General features: G+C 39.4%; 1 protein-coding gene across 4 annotated transcripts in view; it reads left to right on the forward strand.

The window, feature by feature from the left end:
• The first annotated feature begins 655 nt into the window (after window positions 1-655).
• The window catches only part of UNC13B (unc-13 homolog B), a 218,576-nt gene continuing 203,038 nt past the window's right edge, over window positions 656-16,193 (forward strand). For all 4 annotated transcript variants that reach the window (XR_008199822.1, XM_052645020.1, XM_052645022.1 and 1 more), the window contains exon 1: window positions 656-814. Coding sequence is in view for 3 of the 4 variants with exons in the window: in XM_052645020.1 (XP_052500980.1) it covers window positions 793-814 (22 nt within the window). In the remaining variant the exon portion in view is untranslated. The remainder of the gene's footprint in view (window positions 815-16,193) is intronic.

The raw sequence follows: 16,193 nt of genomic DNA on the forward strand, positions 1-16,193 counted from the left end.
ATCCCTGGATGGGGAAGAGTCCCTGGAGGAGGAAATGGCAACCCACTCCGGTATTCTTACCGAGGAAATCCCATGGACAGCGGAGCCTAGTAAGCTACAGCCCATGGGGTCGCAAAAGAGTCGGACACGACTTAGCGACTCGTAGTTTCAGGGTGGTACTTTCTTGTTAATGTTACAGAGGGATAGACTTTAAGGAAGTCGGACAGAAATTCTCAATGAAAAGAATCTATTCCTGGGTAGAAGCCCCGCCCACATGAAAGGGGCACAAAGCTGCAATTCCCGCCTCACACAGGTGCCGGGGAAGCCCGCCCCTCCCGGCCCTAAGCCTCGTTAGTGGGCCGAGTTGCCTTCATTCTTTTACTGAGGCAAGCGGAAAGGGACCCCGCCTCCTACGTGCCCTTCGGAGGCGGGGCGGCGGACTGGGCGTGAGTTGATTGGCTGGGAGGCGGGGCGCCAGGGCTTGGCTCCATCCCGGCGCTCGCTCGGATCCCCGGTGGAGTGAGGGAGGGAGTCCCGATCGCCTTTACCTCCCAGCGATGGCGCCGTGGTGCCGCGCCCAGCCCCCCGCCTGCCGGCCGGTAGTCCCCACTATCGGGAGCCCGCTCAGACGGTGAAGATTGGAGCGGGTCAGACGGAGCGGCTGGACACTGCCTGCGACGGGGACCATGAGGAGCGGCGAGACCCGTGGGGTCGATAGCGGGAACTGCCGCGGCACCTGCTAAGAGGGAAGAGGGAGCGGCCCGGCGCAGCGGCGGGGCGGGGGCGCGGCGGAGGATCGCCGGCTGCTCGGCCATGTCGCTGCTCTGCGTGCGCGGTGAGTGCACGGACGGGGTGGAGGGACCGAGGTCGCTCAGGGATCTCCACGAGCTTCCAGTGGGCGTCGGGTTACCAGCTTTTCCAAACTTCACGCCCCGCCCGGGTCTCGGGGAACCATTATGTTGACTCCTTTATGAACATCTTGAGTTCTTTCCACTCTTGTTTTTCCTCACGCTCCTGTGAGGGACTGTTACCTCTCCGTTCCGGTGGCCATGTGACAGTGTTGTTGGCTGGCAGGCCCAGATCCTATTAAATAATATCTAGTGAGAGTGGACGAGCTAGGGACCACGGATAGCGGGCGTCAATTCAGAGCGGGCAGCCTCTATTCTTTTCTTCCTTCTCGCCGCACCGTAGAATCTCAGTCGGCTTAGTAGCAGGTTCTTTCTAATCGTGCTTTGAAGGAGTACAGCTGTCATATCCCTCCTTACAATGTATTTATTGGCTTTCCACCCCCCTGTTGCTTGTCTTTGTCCCCTGCTTCTCCTGTGTAGTCCAGGCTAACTGTATGCTCATATTCGACTTGAAAAGGTGTGTCGGCTTCTCTTCTTTCAGAGCAGAGCTTAAGAAGTATGATTTACTTATTTATATTTACTTCTCTCACACTAACTAAAGGTGAAGTCCTTTATTGCTTTTCCACTGAGGACGCTTGACCCACCTGAGACGATATTTTAACTCAAGAGCTCTGGGGTTTAAGATGAGGCAAGGTGTGTCGACTAAGCTTCATGAGGGTAGAGGCTGTTTCTTAATGGTTTTTGTGTTCTAGGCGCCTGATATAGTAGAAGCGCAGGGCTGGTTTTGAATGAGTGCAGGGACTGTGATTTTAGAGATTATCAGATCAGGAAAAGCAGGGTTTGGATTACCTATTGAATTTGATCTTGGGAAATTCAAGTTACAGCCTATCGTAATCGTGTTGAACAAGGTGGGATAAGGTGGCTCGGGTTGTGAGTAAGGGAATTTATCTATGAGAACCTTTTCCCAGCACCTTTCATTGGATAGAGTTCATGTTTCTTTTGATTCTGTGGATTAGAAGCATTGTTGGTTGTGATCTCTATTAAGTGTTTCCCCCAGCTTCTGGCAAATGAAACTGCTTTCCTCTGTTCTCTCCCACTGTTTTGTTAAATCTGTATTAACCCAAAATGGATTTGGTTATTTCTAGGGATTATGAGACACACAGAAATTTTCTTCATGGTTGATTTTTCATTAATGAGAATTTTGCTTTGCTTTTAGTAAGACATTTTCTCTCAGCAGCTGGGAATCTATTTATTCTTTTAGATCCCTGCTGTTGAGTAGCAGGATTTGGGAGAGGTTGGGGTTTGCAGTGTCCCTTGGACAGTTTTAATTCTCTACTGCCACACTGTATTACAGAACTATCCCTTATGAAAGATTCTTCAGCCAGGAGCACTATTAAACCAGAAATTCCTCTTTAATTGAATTGATGCTTCAGAGAAGGAGCTGCTGCTTTCAGTTTGTTCTAATATCAGGCAGCTTTCATTTTCAAGGAATTCTGTTTAGCTAACTATGCTCTTTCTCTCTGTAATTGAAAAGAATCTGAAAAATAATGCACAATATATGTTAACACTGAATCACTTTGCTGTATACTTGTAACTAATACAACACTGTGAATTAACCATAACTCAATTTAGAAAAAAAAAATTCAAACAGTATTTAATCTGATGTTGAATTTGACAAACTGATATTGATTTAATCATTCCAAATATCTCAATCAAGAAATCAATTTCTTGGTTTAAACCCTCTAATCATGCCTTATCCCCTGGGGGTTAAGGGTTCTCGGTAGTATGACTCTAGTCCTCCTTTTGGCCCTATGTTCTTGCCCATCCTTACACGGTTATTTTGCTCAGCACTAGCTTTGTTCATTCGCACCATGGCAGCATTCTGTTTTCTGCTTGTTGAAAGTGTGTTCTTCCTTTCCTAGCTTATAGTCTACTTTTGTTGTTGAAAATGTCCTCAGTTCCTCACTCCGCAGTGATCTTTCTCTTTTAATGCTTCAAATTCCTTAAAACATAAATTACTTATGATCTGAATAGTGCTGCTGATTTGGTGATGAATTGTATACTGCCTAGCAACTACTCTTGCTCTGTGTTCATGGTGACCCAGCCTAGGGAGATAAAAGCACTGGTCAGATCAGTTCTGGAATTCTGTGTTGAATTAGGGTATTTGATTCTAAGAGGCAAACTGAGAAATTAGTTTGTTCAGAGGAGAATAATTAGAATAACGAAGGGTGTAAAAACCATTTGAGGAATTGGGAGGTTTTATTCTTGCAGAAGGATCATAATAGTAAATGAAAATTGTCTAAACTGTTGCTCAGAGAGAACTAGGACAAGTCAGCCAGTGTTGAAAATGATAGGAGACATTTTAGCTTTTAACATAAGAAAGAACTTACAGAGTTGTTAACAAATGGAATGGACTACTTATGAGAATTTTTAACATAGGATACTTAAGCAGAGATTGAATGAGTAGTAAAAGGAATTTCAACGTTGAGTGGGATGTTAGACTTGAATTTTGAAAAAAAAATTCTTTTATATAATTCACTTAAGTCTTTCTTCAAGTATCTGGCACAGCTTTCCTCACAATACTGGTATCTTTTGCTTCCATAGGAACCTGTACCACCTAAACAACTCCAGTAAACTAAATCAAGGATTTTCTTTAACTTTTGATGTCTTGATGTTCATGACTGTTTTCTCCAAATAAATAAGCACTTTGAGAATTGAGTCTTTCCATATTTCTTTGTAATTGCTATAGTGCTTATAACGGAGCTCTGGATTTTTCTCCCTAATTTGAACTAAAAGTGACCATACTTATTAAAAAATCTAAAACAAAAAAAGTTTTGGGGGTATAAGAAGCAATATATGCTAACATACTGTTAATCACAGAAAATTGAGAAAATCCAGAAAAGTGTAAAAAGGAAACTAAAAATCATCATGGTCCTATCACTTGCTCAGCATCGTTAAGTTTTTTGTTCATTGCTTTCATTGTTTTGTTTTTATTATAGAGGTGATATATATGTATGATAAGAAATTCAGTTTAGGATGTGACGTGAAAGGACAAAGTTCTCCTGTCTTCATTCCCTATTCTTACTCCCCAGAGGTAACTGCTGTTTACTCTTTCTTATCCATCTTGGAAATTTTCATTACATTTAAGTATATAGATTCTACAATTGGAGGTATATTTAACTTTTTAAAAAGCTTAATGATTTATTTTCCTATTAGCTTTTGTGAGTTTAAATTGTTCCTTTTAATGGCTGTGGAGTACCGTTTCATTTTATGAGCATATGTAATTTAACCAGTTTCATATTGATGAACAATCAGAATTTTTTTTGCTATTATAAATTTTGCCTTTATAAACAATATAATTTTGCTGTTATAAACAATGCCACAATGAACATCGCTATAGATAGTTTTATTATGTTTGGAGATCGCCAGTCAGCTTTCCATCTGTCTTTTCTGTGTGATTTGCTCATTGCTGTTCTCTTGGCATAATAATTATACTTACCTGGACCCATTAGCAAACCAGGTACCTCAGGAGCTCTCATATCAGCAATCCTCTATTAGAAGCAGGTCCTTTACCAGTGGGTAAAACTTTATGTTTACCAAAATCCTGAAGACCTCAGCTCTTTTAAGTTTGACCTGTGATTTTCACGTACTTGTTTATCTTCTTTGATTATTTCAAAATTTATTTTCTGTGTGTTAGTCGCTCAGTTGTGTCCAACTCTTTGCAACTCTATGGACTGAAGCCCGCCAGGCTCCTTTGTCCATGGAATTCTCCAGGCAAGAATACTGGAGTGGTTTGTCATTACCGTCTCCAGGGGATGTTTCCAACCCAGGGATCGAACCTGAGTCTCCTGCACTGCAGGCAGATTCTTTACTGTCTGAGCCACCAAAGATGCTGAATATTTATTACTTGTGTTTTTAAAACAGAACAAACCAATATCACTAGTAATGAGAACTATATCAAGTCGATGTATGTTGTGACTTGCCCTTAGAAAAACTTATATTTTATAAGCACATATCAGTCATCTAACTAACTGAACAGATACTACTGGGAAATTCTTAGAAGGTAGACTCTGATGGACACTCAGGACACCTGTTGATTGTGGGTTAATTCTAGCCTGAGAAGACTCCAGAGATATATTTTGATTTATTATCACTCTGAAAAGTAGGAATAATAATGATTTTAGAGTTTTCAGGTATAAAAACAGGTTGGTCAGGGGTTTCTTCTTATTTCTGCAACATTGTCATCTGCCTCAGCTAACTCCTTGCTGCTGGGTTTTCATCACATCAAGTAAAGTAGTTTCTGCCCTCATGAACAGAGTTGCTGCTGGGTTCCTTTTGCTTAGCTGTGGCAGCAGGAAATTGATTATGCCTTATTTGAGCCAGGCAGCGGGGAAGGGGAAAAGGACCAATTTCCTCTGCCAAAGAGAGTTGTCACAATTGTGTTCTTCCTTATAAGCAGTACATTCTGTAATTTTTTTAGTTTTTGGAGGTTAGGTTTCTAGATGTTGCCTTCTTTAGGCCAGCAGGCTGAGTGTTGATCCTGTTTTACCAGTGCAAGGTATTTCAGACTTTGCTATGTGAATTTGTTTAAAGTTTGGGATGTGTATCATTGGTAAATATTTGTAGAGTACCTTTTTTATGCCTGTTTATGATGCATATCTGTAGATAAGAGTCCAAGCAATCTACATAGGTCTTAAATGTTAATATCTCCTTTCTTAGATAAACTCAGAATCCATTAGGATTATTAAGTCTGAGTTGGGATAAGTAGAATAAGTTAAGTTCCTGCTAGAGTGGGGAAATACTGCACTATTTTTTCTAACTTTTAAATAAAGCACTATTCTTTAAGTTGGGGTGTTCTATACATACATTATAGTGGACTGTCTTTAATAAAGTTCAGAAAAGAGTCAATATTTATATATTAAAAAGTTTTTGATTTATATGTATATTAAAGTAAACAAGTCTTTAAGTATATGACTCACTGAATTATCACCAAGTGAACACACTCATGTGATCACCACCTTGGTCAAGAAATAGAATACTACTAACACCCCAGAAGCCCACGTACTCTTCCTTTCAGTCAGTACTTCCTCCCATTTCCCCCAAAGGTAATGTTATACTATTCCAACGCTACAGAATAGTTTAGTATTTTTTTTTGTAACTATTAAACTTCATTTATTTATTTTTTTTAAATAAACTTTATTTTTTAAGAGCAGTTTTAGGCTCACAGCAAAATATAATATAGTTTGCCTGTTTTTGAGCTTTTAAGAATTGATGTATTATTGACATATTGGACTTCTCATAAATGGAATTATACAGTACTTTTTGGGGGAATGCTTCTTCTGCTTAATCTTATGCTTGTCAGATGCTTCCACTTGGTGCATTTTGCAGTAGTTTATTTATATTGCTGTGTAGCTGCTCAGTGTATGAATATGCCACAGTTTATTTACCTTTGCTGGATATATTTCTTTTTCTGTCTTGGACTGTGATTTTATAATGCCACTCCAAATGTTTTTGTATGTTGTGTCTTTTGGTCTTACATTCGTATGTATTTCTGATGGGTGTGTGTATATATATGTGGGATCAAAATACTTGTTATGTTCAACTATAAGTTGATAATGTAAAACAGTCTTCTAAGATCTACCAGTTTGCCCTCCTAGTAACTGTATTTCTGATATTCATCAAAAAGAAAAAAAAAAAGGAAATTTGGCCAGGTTATCAAACCACTTCATAGGAATTAATACATACTTTTTGCATGTAAATCCTATAGGCTTGGTAATGTCTTTTTTTTTTTTTAATGACCTGACCATTATGCTCAAATTGATGCCTCACATTTAAGACTGAAATTTGTGGCTCTCATTTTTTTGAAAGAAATATTGAATTCTTGTTTATCATGCTGAACAAAGATAATAGCTTAGCCCTGAACTTAGTGGCATTACATACCTTTAAAAAGGAATATCATTTTTCTAAAGAGAGAAGTTACATATTTTTATTTTTGCAACTTTTTTGTAAGTCTGAAATTATTTTTGGGGCTTCCCTGGTGGCTGAGAGGTTAAAGCGTCTGCCTGCAATGTGGGAGACCTGGGTTCGATCCCTGGATCAGGAAGATCCCCTGGAGAAGGAAATGGCAACCCACTCCAGTATTCTTGCCTGGAGAATCCCATGGACGGAGGAGCCTGGTGGTCTACAGTCCATGGGGTAGCAAAGAGTTGGACACGACTGAGCGACTTCACTCACTAAGTCACTAATTATTTTTAGATGAAAAGTTTTAAAAGAAATTACTGACATGAGAAAATGCATGTGAACATGGAGCTCAATGAAAAAGGGGATAAGGAGAAAGGTCAAATGGTAGGTAACTGTAGGGGGGAAAAGGCTGAAAAGATACATATCAAGATATTAACAGTGAGAAGCTCCTAATGGCCAAAGATGGGCAATTTGCATCATCAATAAGGATAAAACCCACAAGGTTGAAGTACATCAGCTATGTTTATATCTATGACTTCGTCATATTGAAAATAACAGCAACTAATTGGTCACTGTTGGAGGACCACATATTTTGATAAGATTTGAACTGTCAGAGAAGGGTGGTGAGATCCATTTTCTTAGGGCTATATAAAAATAACTTATTTCCTTTTGTATAGAATACTTAGGTGTAGCTGCTCCTGATGAGGAAGATCAGGCAACCAGCTTTGTATTTCCTCCTTTGTTGTGATCTTTCTGTGATTACTGAGAAAGAAAAGAAAAATGTAGGTATTGGTAGAATTTTGTGTTCAGCCTTATAAAGGAAATTGTCTCATTCTTCCATTTGTCTTCTTTAGTAAAAATAAATTCTCAGGTGTAATCTCCAAAAGCAACTATTTGAGAGAGGCCCTGACATCAAAGGAAAAAGTCATCAAGGCTTCCTTTTTGGTGTGTGCAGTGAACCCCATAGTGATAAAATATGTGGTCAAAATATGACAAGAGAAATTTCATGCTAGGGTGTATGTATACAAATTGTTTCCTCCTAAGCAATTATAGAAAATAGGAAAAATAAATTCTTAATCACAAAAAAGTACATATTTCCAGAAAGAAAAATCTTTTTTTCTATTACTTCTTTCTATGCATTTAGTTCTTAGTACTCTTTTGGGACTGGAGAACAGATAGGCCTGTGGACTGTGTTAGGCTATTAATTTTCTCTTGCAGCTGTTTGCCTTAATAATTTTCATAGTGTTTTACTATAAGTGGTATTGAGAAGAGGCTAGAGGGCTGTGAATGAGGAAGATTCACCTAGCAGCTAAGGGACTGGACAGTGGGAAGGTAATTGCTTTTATATGTGATTCAGAGTGGGACAGAGATGATTCAAAGGGCTAGCTCACTGATGTTTCTGTTAGTTATGAGCCAGATTTGTAGAGCCTTTATCTGCAAATGGATACAGAAAATCTGCTTGCCAAGGAGAGGATGGTGAATGATACAGATATCTCTGTCTACCTCATTTCAGCCATCCACACCTATGATCACATCCTAGAGTTATGTCACTCCTTGGAATGGTGCTCTGCTTTTATAATTTCAAACTTCATCATCTGACTATCTGATGACGCTCTCCAGTCTGTCTTTCTTGCTTTTACTCTTACTATGCTTTACTAGTGTGATATGGGGTAGATATTAAAAGTTTTGGTTTTAGGCAGATCTGAGTTAGAGAGTTGACTCATTGGAAAAGACTTTGATGCTGGGAGGGATTGAGGGCAGGAGAAGAAGGGGATGACAGAGGATGAGATGGCTGGATGGCATCACTGACTCGATGGACGCGAGTCTGAGTGAACTCCGGGAGTTGGTGATGGACAGGGAGACCTGGCGTGCTGCGATTCATGGGGTTGCAAAGAGTTGGACACGACTGAGCGACTGAACTGAACTGAACTGAGTTAGTGAATATATCAGCTCCACCACTTATGTTGTATATGTTGTATATCCTTACATGTTACTTAACCTTCATTTCTACATCTTTAAAATTTACACATCTATTCAAACTATTTATGAAGCTCCTATTAAAGGTAGATACACAAGTAAAGAATATGATTTCAGGAACTTCCCTGGAAGTCTAGTGGTTGAGACTCTGCACTTTCAATGCAGGGGATGTGGCATGGGTTTAATTCCTTGTTGGGGAACTAAGCTCCCAAATGCCATGCAGTGTGGCCAGAGGGGAAAAAAAAAGATATAAAATAAACAATACAATATAAAGGATTAACAAGTTAAAGGTTAATTAAATCCAAATTCTAATAAAAATAGAAACATCAGGGCTGGAAAATGGATCATACCTAAAAGATACTGCCAACATTAAAAAGTACTGTGAACTCAGTTCAAGATGGAGGAATAGAAGGATGTGTGCTCATCTCCGCCTGCAGGAGCACCAAAATCACAACTAGCTGTTGAGCAACCATTGACAAGAGGATACTGGAGGCCACCAAAGAAAGATACCCCATGTCCAAAGACAAAAGAAGCTGCAACAAGGTGGTAGGAGGGGTGTAAACATGATAATATCAAATCTCATACCCCTTGAGAAGGTGACCCACAATCTGGAGCACGGTAATACCAAAGAAGTTCTCCCACTGTTGTGAAGTTTCTGAGCCTCATGTCAGGCTTCCCAACCTGAGGATCCAGCAAAGGGACCAGAAATCCCCAAGGAATCTGACCTTGAAGGCCTATGGGTTTGATTATAGGACTTCCCACAGGATGGGGGGAAACAGAGACTCCACTCTTGGAGGGCACAAACAAAATGTTGTGCACTCCAAGACCCAGGGAAAAGGAGCAGTGACCCCACAGGAAATGGAATCAGAACTACCTTCTAGTGTTGGAGGGTCTCCTGTGGAGGTGTGTGTTGGCAGTGGGTGCCATGAGGATGGGATACTGGCAGCAGCTTGTACTGGAAGGGGCCCCTTGGCATTAAGTCCTTTTGGAGGTTACCACTAACCCTGCTATGGAGCTCAGTAGACCCCAGGGCTGGGTCACTCAGACCAGACAACTAACAGGGATGGTGCAATCCCACCCATCAGCAGGTAACTGGATTATAGTTTTACTGAGCATAGCCCTGCCCACCAGAGTGAGACCCAGTTTTTCCTACCACCAGTTTCTCCAATCAGGAAGCTTATACAAGCCTCTTAGCCTTCTCCATCAGAGGGAAGACATAAGAAGCAAGAAGAACCACAGTCCCACAATGGCTAGAACCAAAAATCACACCACAGAAAGTTAACCAGGATGAAAAAGTAGGGGGTTTTTTGTTCCAGACGAAGGGACAAGATAAAACCCCAGGGAAACAACCAAATGAAGTGGAGATAGGCAACCTTCCAAAAAAATAATTCATAATGCTAGTGAAGATGATTCAGGATCTTGGATAAAGAATGAAGGCAAAGATTGAGAAGATGCAATAAATGTTTACCAAAGACCTAGAAGGATTAAAGAACAAACAGAGAGGAACAGTACATTCAGATCAGTTCAGTCACTCAATCATGTCTGACTCTGCAACCCCATGAATCACAGCACGCCAGGCCTCCCTGTCCATCACCAACTCCCGGACTTCACTCAAACTCATGTCCATTGAGTCAGTGATGCCATCTAGCCATCTCATCCTCTGTCATCCCCTTCTGCTCCTGCCCCCAATCCCTCGAAGCATCAGGGTCTTTTCCAATGAGTCAACTCTTCGCATGAGGTGGCCAAAATATTGGAATTTCAGCTTCAACATCAGTCTCTCCAGTGAACACCCAGGACTGATCTCCTTTAGAATGGACTGGTTGGATCTCCTTGCAGTCCAAGGGACACTCAAGAGTCTTCTCCAACACCACAGTTCAGAAGCATCAATTCTTCGGCGCTCAGCTTTTTTCACAGTCCAACTCTCACATCCATACATGACCACTGGAAAAACCATAGGCTTGACCAGCCCATTACTTTGTTGGCAAAGTAATATCTCTGCTTTTCAATATGCTATCTAGGTTGGTCATAACTTTCCTTCCAAGGAGTAAGCGTCTTTTAATTTCATGGCTGCAATCACCATCTGCAGTGATTTTGGAGCCCCCCAGAATAAAGTCTGACACTGTTTCTACTGTTTCCCCATCTATCTGCCATGAAGTGATGGGACCAGATGCCATGATCTTAGTTTTCTGAACAATACATGAGAAGGAATCAATAGCAGAATAACTGATGCAGAAGAACAGATAAATGACCTGGAAGACAGAATGGTGGAAATAACTGCTGCAGAGCAGACTACATAAAAAAAGAATGAAAAAAAAATGAAGACAACCTAAGAGACCTCTGGGACAACATTAAATGTACCTACATTCACATTATAGGAGTCCCAGAAGGAGGAGAGAGAGCAAGAGAGGACCCAAGAAAATATTTGAAGAAATAATAGCTGAAAACTTACCCTACATGGTAAAGAATCTGCCTGCAATGCGGAGACCTGGGTTCGATCCCTGGGTTGGGAAGATCCCCTGGAGAAGGAAATGGCCACCCACTCCAGTATTCTTGCCTGGAGAATTCCATGGACAGAGGAGCCTGGCAGGCTACAGTTCATGGGGTTGCAGAGTTGGACATGAGTGAGCAGCTAACGTATATGTATACCTAACATGGGAATGAAAATAATCAAATGAGTCCAGGAAGCAGAGAGCCTCAGGCAGGATAAACCCAAGGAGGAACACTGATACACATAGTAATCAAAATGACGAAAATTAAAGACAAAATATTAAAAGCAACAAGGGAAAAACGACAGATAACACACAAGGGAACTACCATAAGGTTATCAGCTGATTTGTCAACAGAAACTACAAGCCAGAAGGGAAGGGCATAATATATTTAAAGTGATGAAAGGGAATAACCTACAACAAAGAGTACTCTACCCAGCAAGACTCTCATTCAGATTTGATGGAGAAATCAAAAGCTTTCCAGACAAGCAAAAGTTGAGAGAGTTCAGCACCACCAAACCAGCTTTACAACAAATTTTAAAGGAATTTCTTTAGGCAGGAGACACAAGAGAGGGGAAAAATCTACGCCAAATAAACCAGAAACAATTAGGAAAATAGTAATAGGATCATACATATCGATAATTACCTTAACTGTAAATGGATTAAATGCACCAACCAAATAGACTGCCTGGGCAGATTGAGAACATGTGCATGTATGCACTTCCACTTATCACATCACTCTGCTTGACCCCTCAAATTGTATGTAATTATTTTATATTGTTATATTATTTTATATCATGTTTCCATTGTGGTTTGCAACTATAATTATCTTCTAATTTTTTGTCTGGCTATTGATTGTGAAAACATAAACATTTTTTACTATTTTGATCATGGTTTTAATACTGATTATTTAATAATTAATTTTAATAAATTTAATATTAAATTTAATAATTTCATAGTGATTATATATTTAATACCATTGTATCATGATTGGTCAACAGGAAATCATAGAATTCTATATTACTAAAACTACCATTTAATAGAAAAGCAGTTTTTAAAATCCAGATGTGTAATAGAATTACCTTGTAATTTTTTGAAAAATGCAAATCCCCAGGTATTGCTCTTCTCCAAAGCTCCAGATGTGTTTCTAATGAGCACCCATGTTTAAAAACATCTGGACTATATGATCATCTTTTATCTAGTTTGTTTCATTTTTAAAATTTCATATTTAGTGCTCCCATATCATTTAGTTTATGTTTTCCAATTTCTCTGCCTCTTTTTTTTTGTTGTACTTTCTCAGGCCTTTAACAAGCATCATACAAAAGCTTATGTATGCATATGTATAGTATGTATAATATATACATTTTAGAAAATTTATGAATTTTTGCCTAGCTGAAAAAATTTATGACATTTTGATTCCACTATATTTCTCTATATAGAGAAATACTATACTATATGTTTAACAACATATACAATATGTTGTTAAAAAAAAAACAAGAAATTAACACGTGATACAGTATTTTAACTAAAGTACAGACTTTGTTCAAATTTCACAAAATTTTATGCTAGTGTCCATTATTTGTTTTTGTACCTTATTTAAGACTCCACATTGTATTTGACTGCATTGAGCAGCTGCAACGAATTCTGGTAAATTCTGTTTTCATTTTTGTTCTATTACAAATATTTTCTAATTTTCCTTGTTATGACTTCTTAGTTATACCCCTCATCTAAAAGTGGACATTTAATTTCCAAATGTGTGGGATTTTATTTAAAGTATCTTTAATATTAACTTCTCATTTAAATGCTTTCTTCTCTGCAGTCACCCCTCTGGTTTTTTTCAGTCTAATTTTACTTAGGCTTTCAATGGCTAAGTTGAAGATATCTCTTGGTAAATGTCACATTGTACTTAAAAACATGTGGATTATTTTCAAATATCTTTTGATATTGATTCTACTGTAATTCCACAGTGACAAGAGAATACGCTCTGTATGATTTCGCTATGTTTAGACCATGACATTTTTGCACCTTGTTTGATGTCCCTGGATATGTTCCAGTGTCTCCTAGTTTCTCGTCTGTGGGAACGTTGAATAGAATTTATATCCTGCTGTTGTGTGAAAATTGTATAAATTTTAATTATGTTGAATTGGTTCACAGTGCTTTTCAGGTCTACTATATCCTACTTCTCTGTATCTTTATTCTGTTAGTTTTGAGTTTGATATTGAAACTTCAACTAAAAATCTGAATTTATGTACTTAAAAGTAATTGTAATATGCAATGGAACTATATGTAATATTCTTCTGTATTTTCCAAGTCACCTGTAAATGTGTTATCATACATACTTTAATAATTAAAAAAATAAAAATTAAAAAAGATACTGTAAGATTCAAGTCATATACATTAAAATGTACAACTACCAATCATACCTCAATAAAATATTGTTTAAAAGTAATATGATTTCAGGTAATCATAAATACAGTGAAGATAAGAAAGTAGGATAAAGAGATTGAGAGTGAGCTGAGTGAGAGCTAATTGAAGTAGGATTTTCAAGGAAGGCCTCATTGACGAGGTAACATGGGAGCTGAGACCTGAATGAGGAGAAGGAACCATCAGAGACCTGAGGTAAGTTTTTCAGGCAAAGTGAATTGGAAGCAGATATTTGAGGGGAAGGTGAAAAAGAAGGGGTTACTAGAAGAGTGGTATATAGAGAGGTAGGCAGAGGCTAAGTCATATGAGGTCCTGTAGTTCATACCAAAGAGTTTCAGTGTTACTGTAAATAGCATTGGAAGCCACTGAGTGGTTCTAAGCAAAAGCGATGCTTCGATTTACGGCCAATTTATGGTGAATGGACTGGAGTGGGTAGCCAGTGGAAGCATGGGGTCCACTTGGATTGTCCAGTGAGAGATGGATAAAGGCTTGTAATAAGGTAGTAGTACTAGAGATGGTGAAGATAGGTATAGCAAAGTATCACTGAGATGACTGTGAAAGTGATTAGCAATATCCCAGGATTGATTGAGCACTTCCTTCAGTATAAAAATAGTGCTAATCATCTTCATCTGGCTCTGTGATGTCTGTTTATCTAAGTCAGGAAGTCATCCTAGACTTCTCAGTTGAGGAAAGAAACTTGTTAGGTTCAGTTGAGTTCATGGTGTCTGTAAGATAAGTTTCATGTAAAATATGTTGAGTTTAGAAGTATTAGTCTTGTTGCAGGTGACCCTTCAAAATGGTACCTAAACATGTAGAGCCATAGCTTAGTAGAGAAGCCTGTGTTAGAGATAAATTTTGGAGTTGTAGGTATTTGGTAGTAAAATCATTAGCTTGAGTGAAATTGTGTATGGAGGATAAAAGAGGAGAAAAATGAGCTAATGCTGTACCTAAAGGGTTGGGTAGAAAAACTCATAGGTGTGGTCAAAACTAGGAAAAGGGAGGTGCTGTGTCAGTATCTGAAGCCAAGACTAGAAGCAGTTTCAAGAGGGAATGATCAGATGATCGAGATGAATGATACTGGTTGAGGATAAAGAAAAACAAGGTCACTGAATTTGAAAACGAGAACAGTTTCATTAGAGGTAGTGTGAGAGTGGGCTTCCCATGTGGCGCCAGTGGTAAAGAACCTGCCTGCTAACTGCAGGAGACCTAAGAGATGCAGGTTCCACCCCTGGGTCCGGAAGATTCCCAGGAGGAGGGCATGGCAACCCATTTCAGTATTCTTGCCTGGAGAATCCCGTGAACAGAGGAGCCTGGTCGGCTACAGTCTGTGGGGTCGTAAAGAGTCAGACATGACTGAAGCAACTTAGCATGCACACATGTACGCAAGCAGTGTGACAGTAAGCATCATATCAACATGGTTGAAGAGTATCAGGGAAGGGAATAAATGGAATCAGGAGGTGTAGGCTACTTATTCAGAAGTTTTGCAATGAAGAGAAGGGTGGCAGCCCAGTGGTTAAGACTCCGTGCTTCCAGTGCTTCCACTGCCAGGGGGCGCAGTTTGATCCCTGGTCCAATCAAGAAACTAAGATGCTGCATGCCTATGGGTATGGCAAAAAAAGAGAGAGAAGCGTTGAGAGTGGTCTTAAGAGTCAGGAAATTTGAATGTTTGGAACTCAGATGAAAGGGATCTATAAGAAGTCAAGACGAGTTGGGGGTTAGGTAGAGAAAATAACTGATTTCTATGTAAAGTAGAATGCAAGATTATTAGCTGAAGGTGGGGCAGTTGAGATGATTGAGCAAGCTCGAGGAGTGCTAAAGGATTCATTCATTCATTATTTCAGTAGCTTATTATGCCACATACTTGGGGCAGAATTGTGATTTAAAAAAATCCCTTGCCTTCTTAGAAGTTATATGGACTAGTGAGGGAGCTAGACGTTAAGTAAATAAAAATCATACAAGTTAATTTAAAATTACATCTAGAAAAAAAAATACAGCCATGATTTGTGCTATAAAGGAGAGAATGTTATGAGACCATGTGCTCAGAAAAGTTTCCTACTCAAGTCAGAAAAGGATTACCTAATGAAGTTAAGGTTGAACTGAGATCTGGAAGAAGAGGAAGCCTTAGTGAGACAAGGGAAGAAAAATATTCTAGGCAGAAGAAATAATATGCGCAAAAGGCTTTGTGGTGAGGAGGAGGAGCTGAAAGAAGGCAGCTACAACTGGCATGCAGAGAGGGAGGGAAAACAGGTCAAGACAAGGGAGATAGGGCCTTGTAGGTCATGTTAGGGTGGAAGATTGGTGGGCATGACACTGAGGGGGAGAGGCAGAAGGATAAAAGTTTATAAAGCATGGGGTTTAGAGTTGGCTTTAAGTTTGAATTCTTTTTTCCTACCATGGAAAACTTTTGGCAAGTGTCTTGACTATGAAGCTTCAATTTATGAATGAATCTGTTCAGTGTACCTAGGAGTTTAGAATTAAACCCTAAATGAGATCCTGTGATGAACAGGAGACAGGGATC

The sequence above is a fragment of the Budorcas taxicolor genome, chromosome 8 (assembly GCF_023091745.1).
Source record: "Budorcas taxicolor isolate Tak-1 chromosome 8, Takin1.1, whole genome shotgun sequence".
NCBI lineage: Eukaryota > Metazoa > Chordata > Mammalia > Artiodactyla > Bovidae > Budorcas > Budorcas taxicolor.